Consider the following 15813-nt stretch of genomic DNA (forward strand, 5'->3'; position numbering starts at 1 on the left):
CCCCCCCCGGGGGGGCCCCCCCCCCCCCCCCCCCCCCCCCCCCGCCACATACACACACACTGTGTACAGGCATCTCTGCCCAGGGCACCAAAATCCCTAGTTACAACTCTGCTGAGGCAGCTTTGAGGATATGTATAGTGTTGAGATAGGATGGAAGCAGCTCTGAGGTGGCAGATACAGAATTGAGAGGCCAGTGTGCCTTTGAGGAAGCTAACAGTGCTGAGGGACCGTTGAAGTAGGAGCTGAGACAAATGAGGCTGCAGAGCTGGCATGGTACTGAGACAGCTTTGAGGTGACATGCAGAAGAAAAAAGGAGCTGAGGCATCTGAGCTGACTGTGGAAGCTTTGAAGGGATGGAGAAACAGAGACAGCGCAGGGGCAGCAGAGAGGCAGTATGAGCTGATGCTGCAGGTAGTCTGCTAAAGGCCTTGCTACCCAGGGCCTGAGCAAGGACCCCTTCAGCTGGCATTGGTGACAAAGCTACCAGAGGAACCCATGCCTTAGAGCAGGGATAGGCAATCATTTGGACGTGTGGGCCACATAGCAGGTTTTGCTGAACTGTTGTGGGCTGGGTCAACACCTACCCCCACCCCCCAACACAACAGCTCACCAGAGCTCCCTGTGTGGGATGGAGCTATGAGTGGGTGAGGGTGAGGTTGTGGGGCAGCGACAGTACAAAGATGGGGCCCAAGGCAGAGCTGCAATCTGCTACCTACATGTCCTTGCCTGCAGACTGCTCATTGCAGGGGCATGTGGGCAGCAGAACATGGCCCTGCCCTGGCCCCAGCCATGTGCTATCACAGCCCCACAGTCCCAGGGTCTCCATGCAGACTGGCCAGGAGCCACATGGGCAGGGTGCATGGCTGGGCAGACAGGATGGAGCCATAGGTGTACAGGGAGCTGGGTCCAGGATCATGGGGCCAGAGCCAGAGCAGAGCCATGATCTGCTTCCTCCACACCCTTCCCTGCATAGCCCGTGTCTGTTGCAGGGCCATGTGGGCAGGAGATCACGCTTCTGGCCTGGCCCCAGCCCTGGCTCCATGCTATCACTGCCCCAAGATCCCGGGGTCTCCCCAGCCCTGCCTGCCTGTCTTGCTCCCAGATGCTGCGCCCTGCCTGTCCATGGCCTCATCCCAGCTGCCCAGCCAAGCACCCTGCCTGTGTGGGTCCTGCCCCTGGGAGTGGGTGTGGGGCAGACAGGCCAGGGTGCCCAGGTAGTGGGGCCATGTTTGGCAGCTGTGACAGCCAGAAGGAGCTGCTACCAAAGCTGCCGGGAAGGCAGTCTGGCCGCTGTGCTGCCCCAGCCCCACTACATGCCTGGGGATGGCAGGACCGGCTGCACGTGTTATGGCCTGGGCTGACCACATCTCGAGTAGAGCCAAGGAGGTGATCCTCCCCCTCTACGCGACGCTGGTCAGGCCACAGCTGGAGTATTGTGTCCAGTTCTGTGCGCCCCATTTCAAGAGGGATGTGGACAACATGGAGAGGGTCCAGAGGAGGGCCACCCGCATGATCCGGGGACAACAGGGCAGACCCTACAGTGAGAGACTGCGGGACCTGAACCTATTCAGCCTCCACAAGAGAAGGCTGAGGGGGGACCTGGTGACTGTCTATAGACTCACTAGGGGGGACCAGAGGGGTTTGGGGGAGACGCTGTTTCCCCTAGCGCCCGCTGGCATAACAAGGAGTAATGGGCACAAGTTGATGGAGAGGAGGTATAGATTGGACATCCGCAAGAACTACTTCACAGTTAGGGCGGCTAGGAGCTGGAACCAACTTCCAAGGGAAGTGGTGCTGGCCCCTACCCTGGGGGTCTTTAAGAAGAGGCTGGATGCCTACCTGGCTGGACTCATTTGAGTCCCGTTTCTCTTTTTGGGGTTTTTTGTTGTTCTCCCGCCCTGGCGGGGGGTTGGGCTAGAAGATCTACTAGGTCCCTTCCGACCCTTAATCTATGAATCTATGACCCTGTGCCTGGGCTAGGTAGGACTGCGGGACCACCACGAGCCAGGCAGAATCCCTCTGTGGGCTGTATTTTGCCCACCTCTGCCCTAGAAGCTGAAGATGGACTTGCTTGCAGGTCATCTATTCCTGAACAGCAGTGTGAGTGGGCACAAGGGAAGAGGGAGGTGGTTGATGCTAGAACCCCTTGCCTTGTCAGCTCCACATACTCCTGAGAGACTAATGAGGTGAAGATTGCTACTAAGACACCCTGGAGATGAGAGTCTTGACTAGTAGATATGGATGATGTATTACTTGCTGGCTTCCCCAGCTTTATTCAGTGTCTCCCCCATCCCAAAGTTATCTTTGTTTTAACGTGCTGGACTCAGTGCTCCAAATGAGGAAGTACAGTCTGTTGTGGATGTCCAGAGGAACTAACTTGTTTCGTTAGGTTTCTAAATGGAGTTCACTCTAGTGTGATTTACATTTGCAGAAGGAGTCTGTAGGTAACTAAACCCAATCCTTGGTAGGTTAGATGTGGACAGGACCAACTCTTTTGTGAATGCCACTGCCTTGATAACCTTATTTTGCCCAGCTTTGACAGTACTCTTCAAGCCATTGGATCAGCTGTGTTGCCTGCTCAATTAATATAATTTCAGCCCCTGCTGGAGCCAGTTCTCCCTATGAAGCAAGAAGTTTAGTACTCATGCACATTTCAGTCATGGCTAGGCATAGGGAAACCTCTCTTATTGTCTGCCTCCCTCATTTGCAGAACATCATAGCATTTTACACAAAAGTGTGCTAAGCTGGATCTCTCAGTGAGAGGCTCTGCAAAGTCAGGACACAGGTTACCTTAGCTGTGGAGAGCGGGCACTGCTGAAATTGCCTCACACATTAGGGCTGGGTAGGGACGAGTTCAAAAGATAGATCCAAAATATGATATAATATATTTTTGTAAATTAAATCTATCTCTCCCTCTCATTACTTTTGACAGCTGACTCCTGATTTTTGAATTTTTAGAGCTTGCAACACTGAACTGCTGAACACTCAGCACTTCTAACCTAGCCCAAGATTGAGGCCTATGTGTGGATATAAGCTGACCATCTCAAATGTGTTGATATGTGCCGTGTTGACGTGACAGCACAAAGGAAGTACTAAGTGATGGCACAGTAACAAGAATGCCATAGGGGCACGTGTAGCTTTGCTTTTTCATGTAAAGGGAGTCCCTGTTGTCGCTTTCGTGTAGTTTTTAAGAATAGGTCAACATTTTTTGGAGGAGCCATTTCCCATTTTGCAGCCAGCTCCAATTAACACATTACAATAGACTGAAGACTTCTGTTGGCATAACAATGAAATATACAGAAATCTTTCCCTGTGGTTAGAGTCTGTGCGAAAAAAATCTATCCGCAGTATAACAGTGGAGTAGCTGAGATACATATTAATAAAGGATATTTAAATTTGACTTCAGCATTGTACATTTAATTTTAGCTACTGATCTATGTAATTTAGAACAGTGGGTTTAAACAGTGGTTTCAAATCCTCACCTCTGCATAGCCTTTCAAGCTGCTTCAAGATTTTTCTGGCAGCAGAAACCAGCCAGAAAGTTATAGAGAATACACAAGTGCCATAGAGCTGGCAGAGCCATTAGACTCCATACTGGGCCCCTGATATGCAGAATATGAAATAATTGCTATTTTCATATAAGGGGTGGGGATGGAGAATGTAAAGCATCATTGCTCACCTAGGAATGCATGGTTCCAAATACTGATCAAAACGGAGTCATCTGCCTGTTACAGCTAGGAGCAGGATTTGTGCTGCTCAGTGAATATATTATGCATAAACCTTTATTTGCTTAACACAAGCTTCCCTTACCTTTAATGTGAAGAACAACACATGGCTGGAATATTCCCTTTGCATTCCAACTGGCTGGGTGTATAGCAGCTGTGTGTAACCTTTGGGCTCTCTGATGCCCAGGGAATCCACAGTTAACTCAAAAGAGCTACTTGAAGGTGGCATTGCACCGCTTCGGCCTTATTAGAGACCATTATCAGGCTCTGTACATTTCTTATGGAACTAATTATAGTGCTGAAAGTCTGAAGAGATCAGTGGTGTTGCTCTGGAATTTTGCTAATGTGATTGAAATCTGAATCTATGGGCCAAATGTGCTTTTTTGTCTTTCTTCACAGTGAATAAATGTATAAATACAAATCTGACCCAAGAGAGGGGTTTTTTTGTGCCACAGAGCTAGTCTAACATCTCTTCCAACTTAATTGGTCCAATAAAAGGCACTACCAAACCAATCTTTTCTCTAAATAAAAAAATCAATATATAAGGTAAGTCCCTGTGAAAGAAAAGTTGATGTTTATTAGTTTCTCCCTGTGAATTTCTGGAGGATGGTGCTCCTGTTATTTGCCCTTTCAGCTGATCATAAACATAATCCTGTTCTCACTGAAGCCCTATAGGAACAGAATCAGGCCTTCTAGGTGAATCGAATGGGTGCTCTGAGGTACTATCACCTTCACAAGTCACTAAACAGTGTTTCTGGTAATGTGAGCACTCCACTTGTTTCTTTATGCCCACAGGAAGGGGAAGCTGTGATAATGATCTGGAGCACAGGAGACAGTAGGGAAGCAGAGGCAGTGGGAACACTGGAAGCTGAGAGAAAAGGGAACAATAATAATGAGTAGAAGAAATATCGAGACACAAGGGTAAAGAGTAGAGAACACAAGGAGTAGAACTGGGAGGAAACATCAGTGGCGACTTAGTGGCGTTGGGAGAAACAGCAGTGGGAAGTGGCTCATGGGGCACGGGTGGATGCAGATATCGAATTTAGGTCTGTGCAGGCCAATTCCGAATGACAAGGACTATAATTCAGTCTCAGGATGCTAGTGAATTGAGCTTTGTTTTCCTGGCTTATGATGTCACCTGAAGCTTTCGATAGACTTATAGCTGCTTCACTCTCGGTCGCCTGCTACTTGCTCTATATTAACAATGGTAAATAAACTGTGTATTAGATTTCATAGCTGAATGGTTTGTGCCAAATGAATTGATCTTGCCCACAGGCGGCCCTAATTTAAAACATATGTACCCATTTAAATCACATTGCTTGCTGTACATTGAGCTACTGTTTAGATTCTTGCCTCATCAATCATATGGATCATTTTGAACAGATAGCTAGTCTGTTAATTAGGGCTGTGTGAAATGGACCCTTTTCGATTTGGATTTGGTTTCAGCCCAAATCACGGACAGTGATTCGATCCATTTATTCGGATCACTGTCCCTGATTCAATTTGGCCAAATCTGAATCTGAAGATTCAATGCTGATTTGGCGAATCAGCGATTCGGACACGGGCACAGCTTTAAGGTTTTTTTCTACATACTTTGAGGTAGCAGGCGCAGCTCGTGATCACTGAGTTGCTGAGGGATCTCCAGCATGCTTGGCAGCGAACCCAGAATTGGACTGGAAGTACTTTCAGTCCACTTCCAGGTCTGCCGGGGAGTGTGCAGGGCCCCCCCCCCTGCCCCCCTCCTGGCTCGGCAGTTGGCTGCAGGGGGACCCTGGGTGCCCCCCCCCAGGTGGCACCAGTTGCCGAGCTGGGGGGGGAGGAGGGGGGCCCTACGCGCTCCCCAATGGACCTGGAAGTGGACCGGAAGTGCTTTTGGTCCACTTCCGGGTCTGCTGCTGAGCACGCTGGGGAGCCCCACCTGCTTCTGTGGGACGCTGCATCTGCCCCAGCATTGCAGCGTTCGAGCCCCCGCTACCTAGAGGTATGTAGAAAAAACATTTAAAGCGGTATCTACAGCCGAATCGCTGAGAGATTAAAGGGTCTTCTGACTCGATTCAGAGTCAGAGATTCAGCCACTGAATTGGGCCAAATCTCTGCCGAATTGAATTGGGGACCAAAGCTTCGCACAACTCTAGCGTTAATCAGTTTAGGCATGAAATTTTATACGATGGGACTTTGGTGGGAGACTTTGCATAACAAAAAGAAGTGGGGAGTCATGGCTGTCATGTGCGGTAGTTAGACTAATAGTTCTCAACCTTTTTAGACTCAAGGGTCCCCTTGATAGACTCAGGGCAACTTTTGGAAAATGCCAGCTCTTGGTTTTCACTTGTATTTTTACTATATAAAAATAAGAGAGCAATTCTTCTGTTGCAAAGAACGCAGAAAAAGCAGAACATGTCCGAATGGTATTGACAGTATGGATTCCAATTTAAAAACTCTGGGTTTATCTTATGATTCATGTTTGCACACCTAACAGTGCTAACATCATGCTGTACCCTACAGCACCCCTGAAAGGATCTCAAGGCACTCCCAGGTGTTGTAGCTTGCTGGGTGAGAATCACTGACTTAGATCAATCACCTGGGGCTGAATCCACAAGGTTTTAGGTAGTTTTTATTTAGGCAAAACCCTCACTGAAATCAAAAGGAATTCAAATTGACTAAAGACTTCAGGATTAAGACCCTGATTAATGAAAGTAAAACCTATCAATTGAAGGAACATACAACGATACCATCACCCCCACTACTATATCTCACCAAATATAGCTAAGGTTTTTCAGTCATTCTAAGCTTCCAGTTAGAGCAGGAAGTATATTAGGCACGAAAAGTAATATTTCTCACTAACAAATGTTTTGAAAGCTGGGAACCTGAAGTTAGACCCCGCAGCATACATTTAGCCACCAACATAAGCATCTTGTTTTTCAAAACTGCTGATACCCAACAGCTCCCTGCAATGTCAGTGGGAGCAGGATGCAGCTTCTAATTATGAACATTGTTTGACTGCATATTCTTCTGAAGAAATACTAAGAACGTACAGTAGGTCAAAATGGCTCTTTATCTCTGTGTGGAGATAAGGGATGCAGTTCTTCAGAGGAAATAGTGTCTTAAAGGCGGAAGGCTGCACTTCTTATCTTTCAAGTATGTGCCATAAAGCGGTAAAAATAGGGACAATGCGGATAAGAAAGCTACAACAAAAGCACCTGCCACACACAAAAGGAAACACTGGAAATAATTAAGACTTGAAACACTCAGCTGGAATGTGACAAACCTTTGCTCATGGTTGTAAGTCACCTATACTAAAAAGTCTTGAAAGTCCTGGTTTAGGAATAAGGGCTTGCAGCATCTAGTTTACCATCCAGTTGTGCTTAATTCTTTGAGTTCTATAAGAATTGAGTTTTCCAAAGTTAACTAAAGGTATAGACATACAAACAATTTACCATTGGTTTGAAGAAGGCAGAGTCATTTTATGTGTTATGTGTCTACATGCATGGCCTTACCTTGTGTTAAATAGACGTGAAAACACAGTAGTTTCACTGAGGACTAAGCTATTGATAGGAAAAAATGTGCAAATGGCAATTACCAAAGAGCACCAGATGCACAGTAGAGCTTAGTTTCCTTTTATTCCATGATAGATTGTTTATCCTACATAAGGTATTTAGATCATGAATTCCTATTAAATTCTGTTGGGCATCCAAATTCTAGAGGCTGCTTTGAGTATCCTCTAGTTTGCAACCAGAGCATTTAAATGAATTGGCAAAACATCATTATGTTTAGATTACGCAGGATGGAGTGTTATCTATTATTAAATAATGTATTGGACTATCAACCTCACAGGATTTAATCCAGTATTAATTGTACCATGATATATGCAATTTATTTACAATGAATATAATTAGGTAAAGCATTTGTTTTTTCAAAAGACTGTTTGCATGCATGGATTTACATTTACACCATTAATGTACAGATTTACAAAAGAGGAGAAAGGTTTGTGTTCTCACTCTCAAAGTTGCTGCCCTGTACTACCTGCACCCACATTCTGCTACTTTCATCCCCTCATAGTTATATTTCAATGTGGGCACCCCAAGATCATCTTTGTAGAGAATGGAAATGGGATCAAGCTTGGTAGGAACACAACAGGCCTTTGCAGCTTTCTTAGGGTTTTGGAGATGCACTAAGGTTTGAACAATAGCATGCTTCGTTGGGGTAACATTATCTGTCAAAGGAAAGAAGCAACCCCCATTACATTCAAATGCATCATAATCTTGAGGTGCAATGATCCAGGAATCCCAGCCAATGTCTTTGAAGTTCACCCGGAGGGAGGTTCTCCGACAATGGTTTGATCCAGTGCTTCTTTTGCTTCTGGATGAAGGCTGGCGGAGCCCCGTGATGGATAAAGATTTTTCTTCTACCTCCTCTTCCTCTTCAGGCAAAGTACTGTTCTTTGCTAATTTTTTTATCACACTCTCCTGCTCATGAACAATCATTTCCCGGAGCTCCACTTTGGTTTCCTTGGTTCCATTGCTGCGATCATTGGAGAACACTATTAACAAGGGCAGATTTTTAGTGTCAGGGGTAACACTGATGTCCAGCTTCCCACAAGTGAAATCACCCAGTGTTTTACTCTCAACAGCAACCTCAAGCATGTTTTTAGTCTTTGATCTGTCTGTCCTGACCCATCTTTTCACAGCACTAGATACCTCAAACATTTCCCATCCACATTCTTGCATATCCTGAGAGACAAGGAATGCTTTGGTGCCTTCTTGGCTTTCCCAGAGGTCTCCCTCAAGAATATCATAAATGACCATGTTGCCTTCCAGTCTAGAAAGAGAGCCAGCATCCTTATGACAGGAAATGTGGATTCTTAGCTCAGCCCTGGTGACTTCTTCATGGTGTGGGATAGAGACATTGAAGAGCAAGATGTGTTTCTGAAAGGGTTTTTCTTCTGATGAGGTCAAAGAAACAACATCTGCAACAGGAGGTTAATAAATGTGGTTACTTAACTTCCAACAGATAGTGTGACATAATGCTAATCCAATGAGGAGAACTAATACTGTTAGAAAGATTTATGTTCCATTTCAGAAGAAACACCCACTCTTTGCAAGGACCTGGTTAGAAAAAAGCTATACCATAATGAATAGCCTTAAATAAAATGGTCTGACTTCATCTGAATGTTAGGAAGGTGAGAAACACTGACAGAGATCACTGCTGACACAAACTATATTTGGGATCAAGTTTTGGTGACCAAAATTATATTACATTGGGCATGTAAAGAGTTGGGACTAGGAATGGGTGGGGAAGAGTATAAAGAGCCAAAAAGTAGGAAGTACTGGTCAGTAATGGAGATAATACTAGGGCAACCAGGCAGTCTTCAAATTTGGTGGCTTCCTTTAGAGCCTCTGACAGATAGAGTTCCTAAGTACAGGCAGTCCTTGACTTACAACGTTTCGCACTTACAACATTTATAAATTGACCCCGTTTCAACTGTCTGACGTTAGTTTCAACTTTACAACGCTTGATCCGATGCAATGGCATCCAGCGAACAAGTTCACTGCGTCGCCCATCTCCCTGGAGAACATCCGTCCAAACTTCCTTGGGCACTTTCTTTAAGAAAGCAGACACAACTCCAGAAGAACCTGCAGCCAAGACTTCTGAGAGGACTCCAGTCAAGAACCCTTCAAAAAGTCCAACCAAGAGCCTTTCAAAAAGGCCACCAAAGTCACCTCAGAGAAGTCCTTCCAAATCAATATGATTGCTATTTATAATATAAATACATTAATGTAGCTATATTACTTATCTATAATTGATCAAGTACAAAATTCTGGAGTATTTTTGGTGAAAACAGAGTATTGGGTCTTGGTTCGGGAACCAATCTCCCACTTATAACATTGTTTCTTTTGAGAAAATTGGTTCCGAGTTACAACGTTTCAACTTAAGATGTGGTTTTCAGGAACAAATTGTGTCGTAAGTCCACGGACTGCCTGTACTGAGGCTGAAAATCTACTGGAAGGCTGAAGTACAAACTCTGCCTCTACCATTTTGCATTGGGATAAATTCCTCTTAGAAATTACATAGCAAATATATATGACCTTGTGCCAGCTTTTCAATTCTTTTCAATATCTTAGCATAAAATCGTAACATTAAAAAAAAGTCTTTCTAATATCTTAACACAAAAACCATCTTAGATTGGAAGAGAATGAGGGAAAGGAGGCAATCCAAAAGTTTCAGGGTCTTATTTCTTTGGGAGGATTGGTAACGAGATAAGGAACTGTTCCCTTCCATGTCCCTGATTCATGTCTTGATTAGATTGGTGGGTTTGCTTTTTTTTCAGTAGTGTAGAGAGAACTAGCAATCCTTCCTGAAGTCAAGGAGGCTATAGGTGTTAGGCACTTTGGGGAGATAAGGTTGGCAGTGTTTAAGAGTTCCCACCATCTGATAACTGTTTGGTGGTTGAAGTAAAATGAACTGATGAACTTCAGTCCAGGTTTTATGAACAAATTTCCATGCTTGTTCAAAAAATGGTCACCTCTAGTCTGAGCAGAGAATGGGCCCTGGAAACTGTACTCCAACTCATACCTGTGGGTCAGGGTTAGGCATGTTAATAGGGGAATATAAAGATGGTTATAGTGTTGTTGCTGTGTCTATTCTGTAATTAGAGATTTGATTCTCCTTGGCCTGTTCATTTCCCAATCATTACATTCATTTAACACTCCTTTTATCGCTTCTAATGATTAAGCTTTCATTATTTTTAAATGTTCCATAGACAACACTTTATTGATATGCTGAGCTGGGACGGGCCCAAACCAAAACCCTAGATCCGAACACTCCAGAAAGTTGGGAGCGAGGAGTGGTGACCCTAGTTCAAATCCCGAGATATGTTTTTCACTTGGCTTTTCTCCTTATAAAGTATGGGAGGAACACTGCAAACAGTTGTTCCATAAGAAGGGATAGCAGTTTTAAAAAGTGTGAAAGGCTGTACTAATCTAAGAGGGATAAAAAATGTTCTCCATTGTCACAGAGGGCAGGACACAAGACAGTGGGTTTATGAAGCAAAGCAGTTTTAGATTAAATCTTAGAAAAAAGGCTTCCTAAAAGTAAGAAACAAAGGAAAATAGAACAAGCTGTCTAGGAAAGCTATGTAAACTCCTTCATTGGAGGTTTTTCATTAAGAGGCTAGATAGGCATTTGTCTGGGATGGTTTAGAAATAAACATAGCCAGCATCTATGCAGAGGGTTGGACTAGGGGATTCATGGGATCACTTCCAACCCTATGTTTTTATGTTGATGCCTCAAGCATAGCTCCAAATTTTTCAACTCAGCCCTAATTCTCTAGCTTTGAGACAGATAACAAGGTAACCCTCCATTTTCTAAATGTGGTGCCTCATGTGATTCAGTATGAGAAGGAGAAATTGTACAATGTGAAATCAAAGAAAAGAACTAAAGGCCATTATGTTTCTTGTAGACCAAAAGAAAGTAAGGAGCAGAAAAAAGAACTACAAAATAGACCAGGGCTGGGATTGGTCTAAAGAGCCTATGGGAGTTAGGTATGAAGCCTCCCCCAAATTTCAATAGGTACTTAATACCCAGCTCACAGACTGCCTTGTAAATTCCTGTCTGTATTTAAGATGTCATACCTTCAGTACTGAAGCTCCGCACAATGTTGGATGCAGGGGTGGAAGACTTGTCCATGGCATATCTGTTGTACAAATCAATCATGAATTGTGGTGGTTCTTCTTTGGTCCTCTCTTGTGAAGGGACCCTAGATAAGTTCAAACTCCTCAGTAAATCTGCCTTCATGTTCTCCAGTAGGGTTTTAAAATTGAGATGCGTTTCACCTTCCATCTCTCCCAGCTCACCAAAGTATATATCAGAATCCTCCGTAACTGATAACTTGCTTCTTTCTTCCAAGGGTTTGCCTCTTGTCAAACAAGCAATGATGTTGAAAATGGACAATGCAGCAAATGTCCCCAAATAGTTCATTTTCCCTATGCTCACTTTCTAATGGTGAAGAAAAGACAGGGCTATTCCAGTTGACTGGAACTCGTCTGATTAGAGGCAGAAGAAAGGGAAACAGAAGGCAAACAACTGAAACGCCCTTTGCAAATCACTTTCTTGAGCTCTTTTTCAGCCTGCTTCAAACCACAGCCTCTTGTCAGTTGTCAAGCAGATTGGTTGTACACTTGCCCTTATCTTAGCCATTGATGCCATGCTTCAGCTTCTGTTATCTAGCAAAGCTCTTAGTTAATGAAGATTCTATAAACATCTGACAAACACATATGGCTTATGGGAAGGACACTGCATACTGTAAAGAATCCACGTTTCACTTCAGGGTCATCATTGCTTAATTATGTTTTTATCATTTCCTTGCCAACAGGGAGAGGTCTAAAGAGAAGCATTTTGGGGGTGTGGAGAATAAAATTGTGTTTCCCTAAGGAACTACAAAAGCTGAAAAGGGGGGTGGGGGTTAAGAACAAAATATTTCATTAGCAGTTAGCAAACATTGCCCTCAGCTATTTACCCCAGTCCCTTAATTTATTGATCCAAAATCACTCTTCTGGTAGAACTCTGTGCTCTTGCAACAGATGATCTCACAACATTGCACACAACCTTAAAATTTCCTCCTTTTTATCAGCTGAGAGCTATTATTTGTACACAGTGAAATATCTGTTTTGTATCAAGTTTGCTTCAAGTTGTTTGTAGATTTTCTATTTTCAGTGTGCATCCTTTGATGCATGGGGAAAAACAGTCTGACTTTATAGCATGTTATGTAATGTATTTTCTTAGATTCATGCACATGAGGTTGGTTAAGTTGGTCCAAGAACAACCAGTTATTGCCTAAGTGACCTCAGAGTGAAGATAAAACTCAGCCTACTAAACCAATGTAGAAAGTAAATGGTTTCTCTGCCTGCGACGAAGTTTATCCATGGATGCTATTGTTTTCCATATAGATCTGGGCCAAAGTAAAAGAAGTGAGACTCATTAGTTGTGTTTTTTTGTATCTCAAGAAGATAAACTAGTTATCTATATAGCATATTATGATTTGATATTTAATTTGATTGAACTTCACCATCCTAATTGATCTAATCTAATATTATACAACTAGTTTACTTAAACTTTGTACGAATTTTTAAAGTAGAAATTAACCTGTAGCATGTGTGGATGCCATACCATCTCATTGATACTAGGACAGCTCAAAACACCTACACAAAATTACTGCTAAATTTTATCCCTAGTCATTCTTTTCCAGTTTTTTAGCAGAGCATTAGGGGTATGTGAAATTGGTTGTATTCTATTTGGATTTGGCCCGAATAAGGGACAGTGATTCAATTCGTTAATTCAGATCACTGTCCCTGATTTGATTCGGCCTAATCCAAATCTGAAGATTTGTTGCTGACTCAGAGAATCCACAATTCGGACATAGACACAGCTTTAAATGCTTTTTCTACATACCTCAGGGTACCAGGCGTGTCTCATGAATGCTGTGATGCTGTGGCAGATGGAGCATCCCATAGGAGCACAGGGCCCGCTCCCCCCATGTGCTCAGCAGCCAACCCAGAAGTGGACCTGACGTACTTCTGGTCCACTTATGGGTCTGCCAGGGAGCATCTATTCCCCATCTCGGCAATCAGCCATGGGGGGACCCTCCAGACCCAGGAGGCACCAGTTGCTGAGCCGAACGGGAGTGGGAGCATAAGCAGCGTCTCCCCGGCAGACCTGGAAGTGGACCAGAAGTGCTTCTGGTCCACTTCGGGGTCTACTGCCGAGCACTCTGGGGACCCCACCGCACTCCTGTGGGATGCTCCATCTGCCCCACCATCACAGTGTTGATCAGCCGCCTGGTACCTTGAGGTCTGTAGAAAAAACCTTTAAAGCTGTGTCTATGTCCAAATCTCCGAATCTTTCTGAATCTCTCCGAATCAATTTGGAGAGTTCCAATTCGATTCAGACAGATTAAAAGGTCTCCTGATTCAATTTGGATTTGGAGATTTGGCCACCAAATCGGGCTAAATCTCTGCCAAATTGAATCAGGGACTGAAGCTTCACACAACCCTACAGAGCATATCTTCCTTTACTCCGCCTTTATCCGATTTGTCGCAGGGCACTAAGGTGCCCTGCTCCTAGAAGAGCAGGAACTGCCTGGGGAGAGCCCAAAGAGCCAGGCAGAGCCCAGGTGCAGGTTGCCATGTGCAACTGGCTAAGGCGGAAATTGGTCAGCACCTGTACGTGGTCAGCTGGCAGGAAGGGAAAGGGCCTTGGGCCCATATAAACCCCAGGCTGAAACTAAGGGAGGCAGTTCTCTGCTGGTGGCTAAGGGGGAAGGAGTCCTCTCAGAATGAGAAGGGAAAGAGGCCTGGCTAACCTCTGCTTCGGGTAATGGTAAAGGGGCAGAGTAATGGTGTGGTATTTGGGGTGCATAGACCCCAGCACCAGAGAGGGCATGACATTTGGGGCGTGGAGACCCCGACATAAGAAAGGGTGCAGCATTTTGGGGCGCAGAGAACCCGGCGCCAGAGGAAGTGCAGCATTTTGGGGTGCAGAGACCCTGGCGCCAGAGAGGGCGTGGCATTTCAGGGTGCACAGACCCCAGCACCGAGGGGTGCAGAGACAGGGCTGCGGAGAGCCCAGTGCAGACAAAGGGCCAAATTATAATGAGGCCAAGGCAAGACAACGCCATTACCATCTGCAAGGCTTGGGGCATGGTAAAGGGGTGTTTGGAGCCATGCATATAGCTCATAAGTCTAGGGTGCCCTGAAACACCCATTGTGGAACCAGACCCACAGGGTTCAGTAAATCCATCAAACCGTGTCCAAGAGGACTTAAAGGCAGCCTCCCTATTTTCATATTTTTCATCAAAGACATGGCGGGCGAGAACTGCGGGTGCCCATTGGGCCAAACTGGCATGGTCAAGGGGCCTTAGGAAAACATGGCCATCCTTAAGGACCCCATCCTGTGACATGATTCTTCTCCAGTGACATGCAAATCTTGTTTTCTGGACTTGTAGGTTTTAAGGCCAGATGTGACATTAGCTCATCAAATCTAACCTCTCATTTAGCGCAGGGAATAACATTTCAGTGACGTTGCCTTCTGTATTGAGCCAAGTAAATTATGTCTGAATAAAACATAACTTGTTTTTGGCTAAGGCTTATCTTTCCAAAAGGCATCCAATCTTGACTTAAAGACATTAAGAGATGGAGAATCCATCACTTCCTTCAGGATTTTATTCCACTGGGTAATGGTCCTTACTTAAAAAAAAAAATTGCGCCTACTTTAAAATTTAAATTTGTCTTGCTTCAACTTTTAGCCTTTGATCTTGTTATGCTTTTCTCTATTATATTAAAACACCTTTTCATTCATGGTATTTTCTTGTCATTAGGGTACTTACATAATAAATAAGTTACCTCACAGACTTTTTTTCTGATTGAATTCTCTTGGCATGTCTACACATGCAATTAATGCGACTGAATAAACTTTGGTACAATTTGAGCCGGAGTGAGCTAATCCTGACATCACCAGCTACACATACATATAAGCACATAATTTACTCCACCTTCAGATAGTCCCATCAGACACAAGTACCATCTGAGAGTGCAGTAAATAAGTCTACACTGACCTAACTGCCACACGTGTAGATGGTGATGTTTTACTGAGCACCCTCTGAGTCTCTCTCAGGTGATTTCTCCAGCCCTCAAATAATTTTTGTTGTTCTTTTCTATATTGTCTCCAGTGGTTCAATATCCTTTTTAACATGTGGACACTAGTTCAGTATACAGTATTCTAGTGTTCTTCCACCAGTGCGGTATACAGAAGTAAAATTACCTCCCAGCCCCTACTCATTACTCACCTGTTTCTGTTTAGTAATAACATCACTCTTTTTGCCATTGATTTACCCTCAAAGTGTATGTTAAGCTTAGATCATACTAAGGACACTTAAAATGTGAGCATCCACATGTTAAAACTCATTAACTCTAGCCAAGTGCCTTCTGAGCATCTCAACATTATGCCACTTCAGGAGAGGGTTAACTCTGGCCCATGCTACTCAGAAAATTTTAGGGTAACTTCAGTCTGCTCTACAGAGATACAATGAATCCTCCAG

At 44.3% G+C, this 15813-nt stretch overlaps 1 protein-coding gene across 1 annotated transcript; it reads right to left on the minus strand.

Moving 5' to 3' along the window:
• Positions 1-6322: 6322 nt before the first annotated feature.
• GDF2 (growth differentiation factor 2) lies at positions 6323-13200 on the minus strand. The gene is made up of 2 exons (XM_019502541.1): positions 11354-13200; positions 6323-8688 (listed from the first exon to the last, which is right to left on the minus strand). The coding sequence occupies exons 1-2, from the start codon at positions 11697-11699 to the stop codon at positions 7742-7744; spliced, it is 1293 nt and encodes a 430-aa protein (XP_019358086.1). The 5' UTR covers positions 11700-13200; the 3' UTR covers positions 6323-7741.
• Between the last annotated feature and the right edge of the window lie 2613 nt (positions 13201-15813).

Source organism: Gavialis gangeticus, unplaced genomic scaffold (assembly GCF_001723915.1).
Source record: "Gavialis gangeticus isolate Ggan-Ray unplaced genomic scaffold, GavGan_comp1, whole genome shotgun sequence".
Classification (NCBI taxonomy): Eukaryota; Metazoa; Chordata; order Crocodylia; family Gavialidae; genus Gavialis; species Gavialis gangeticus.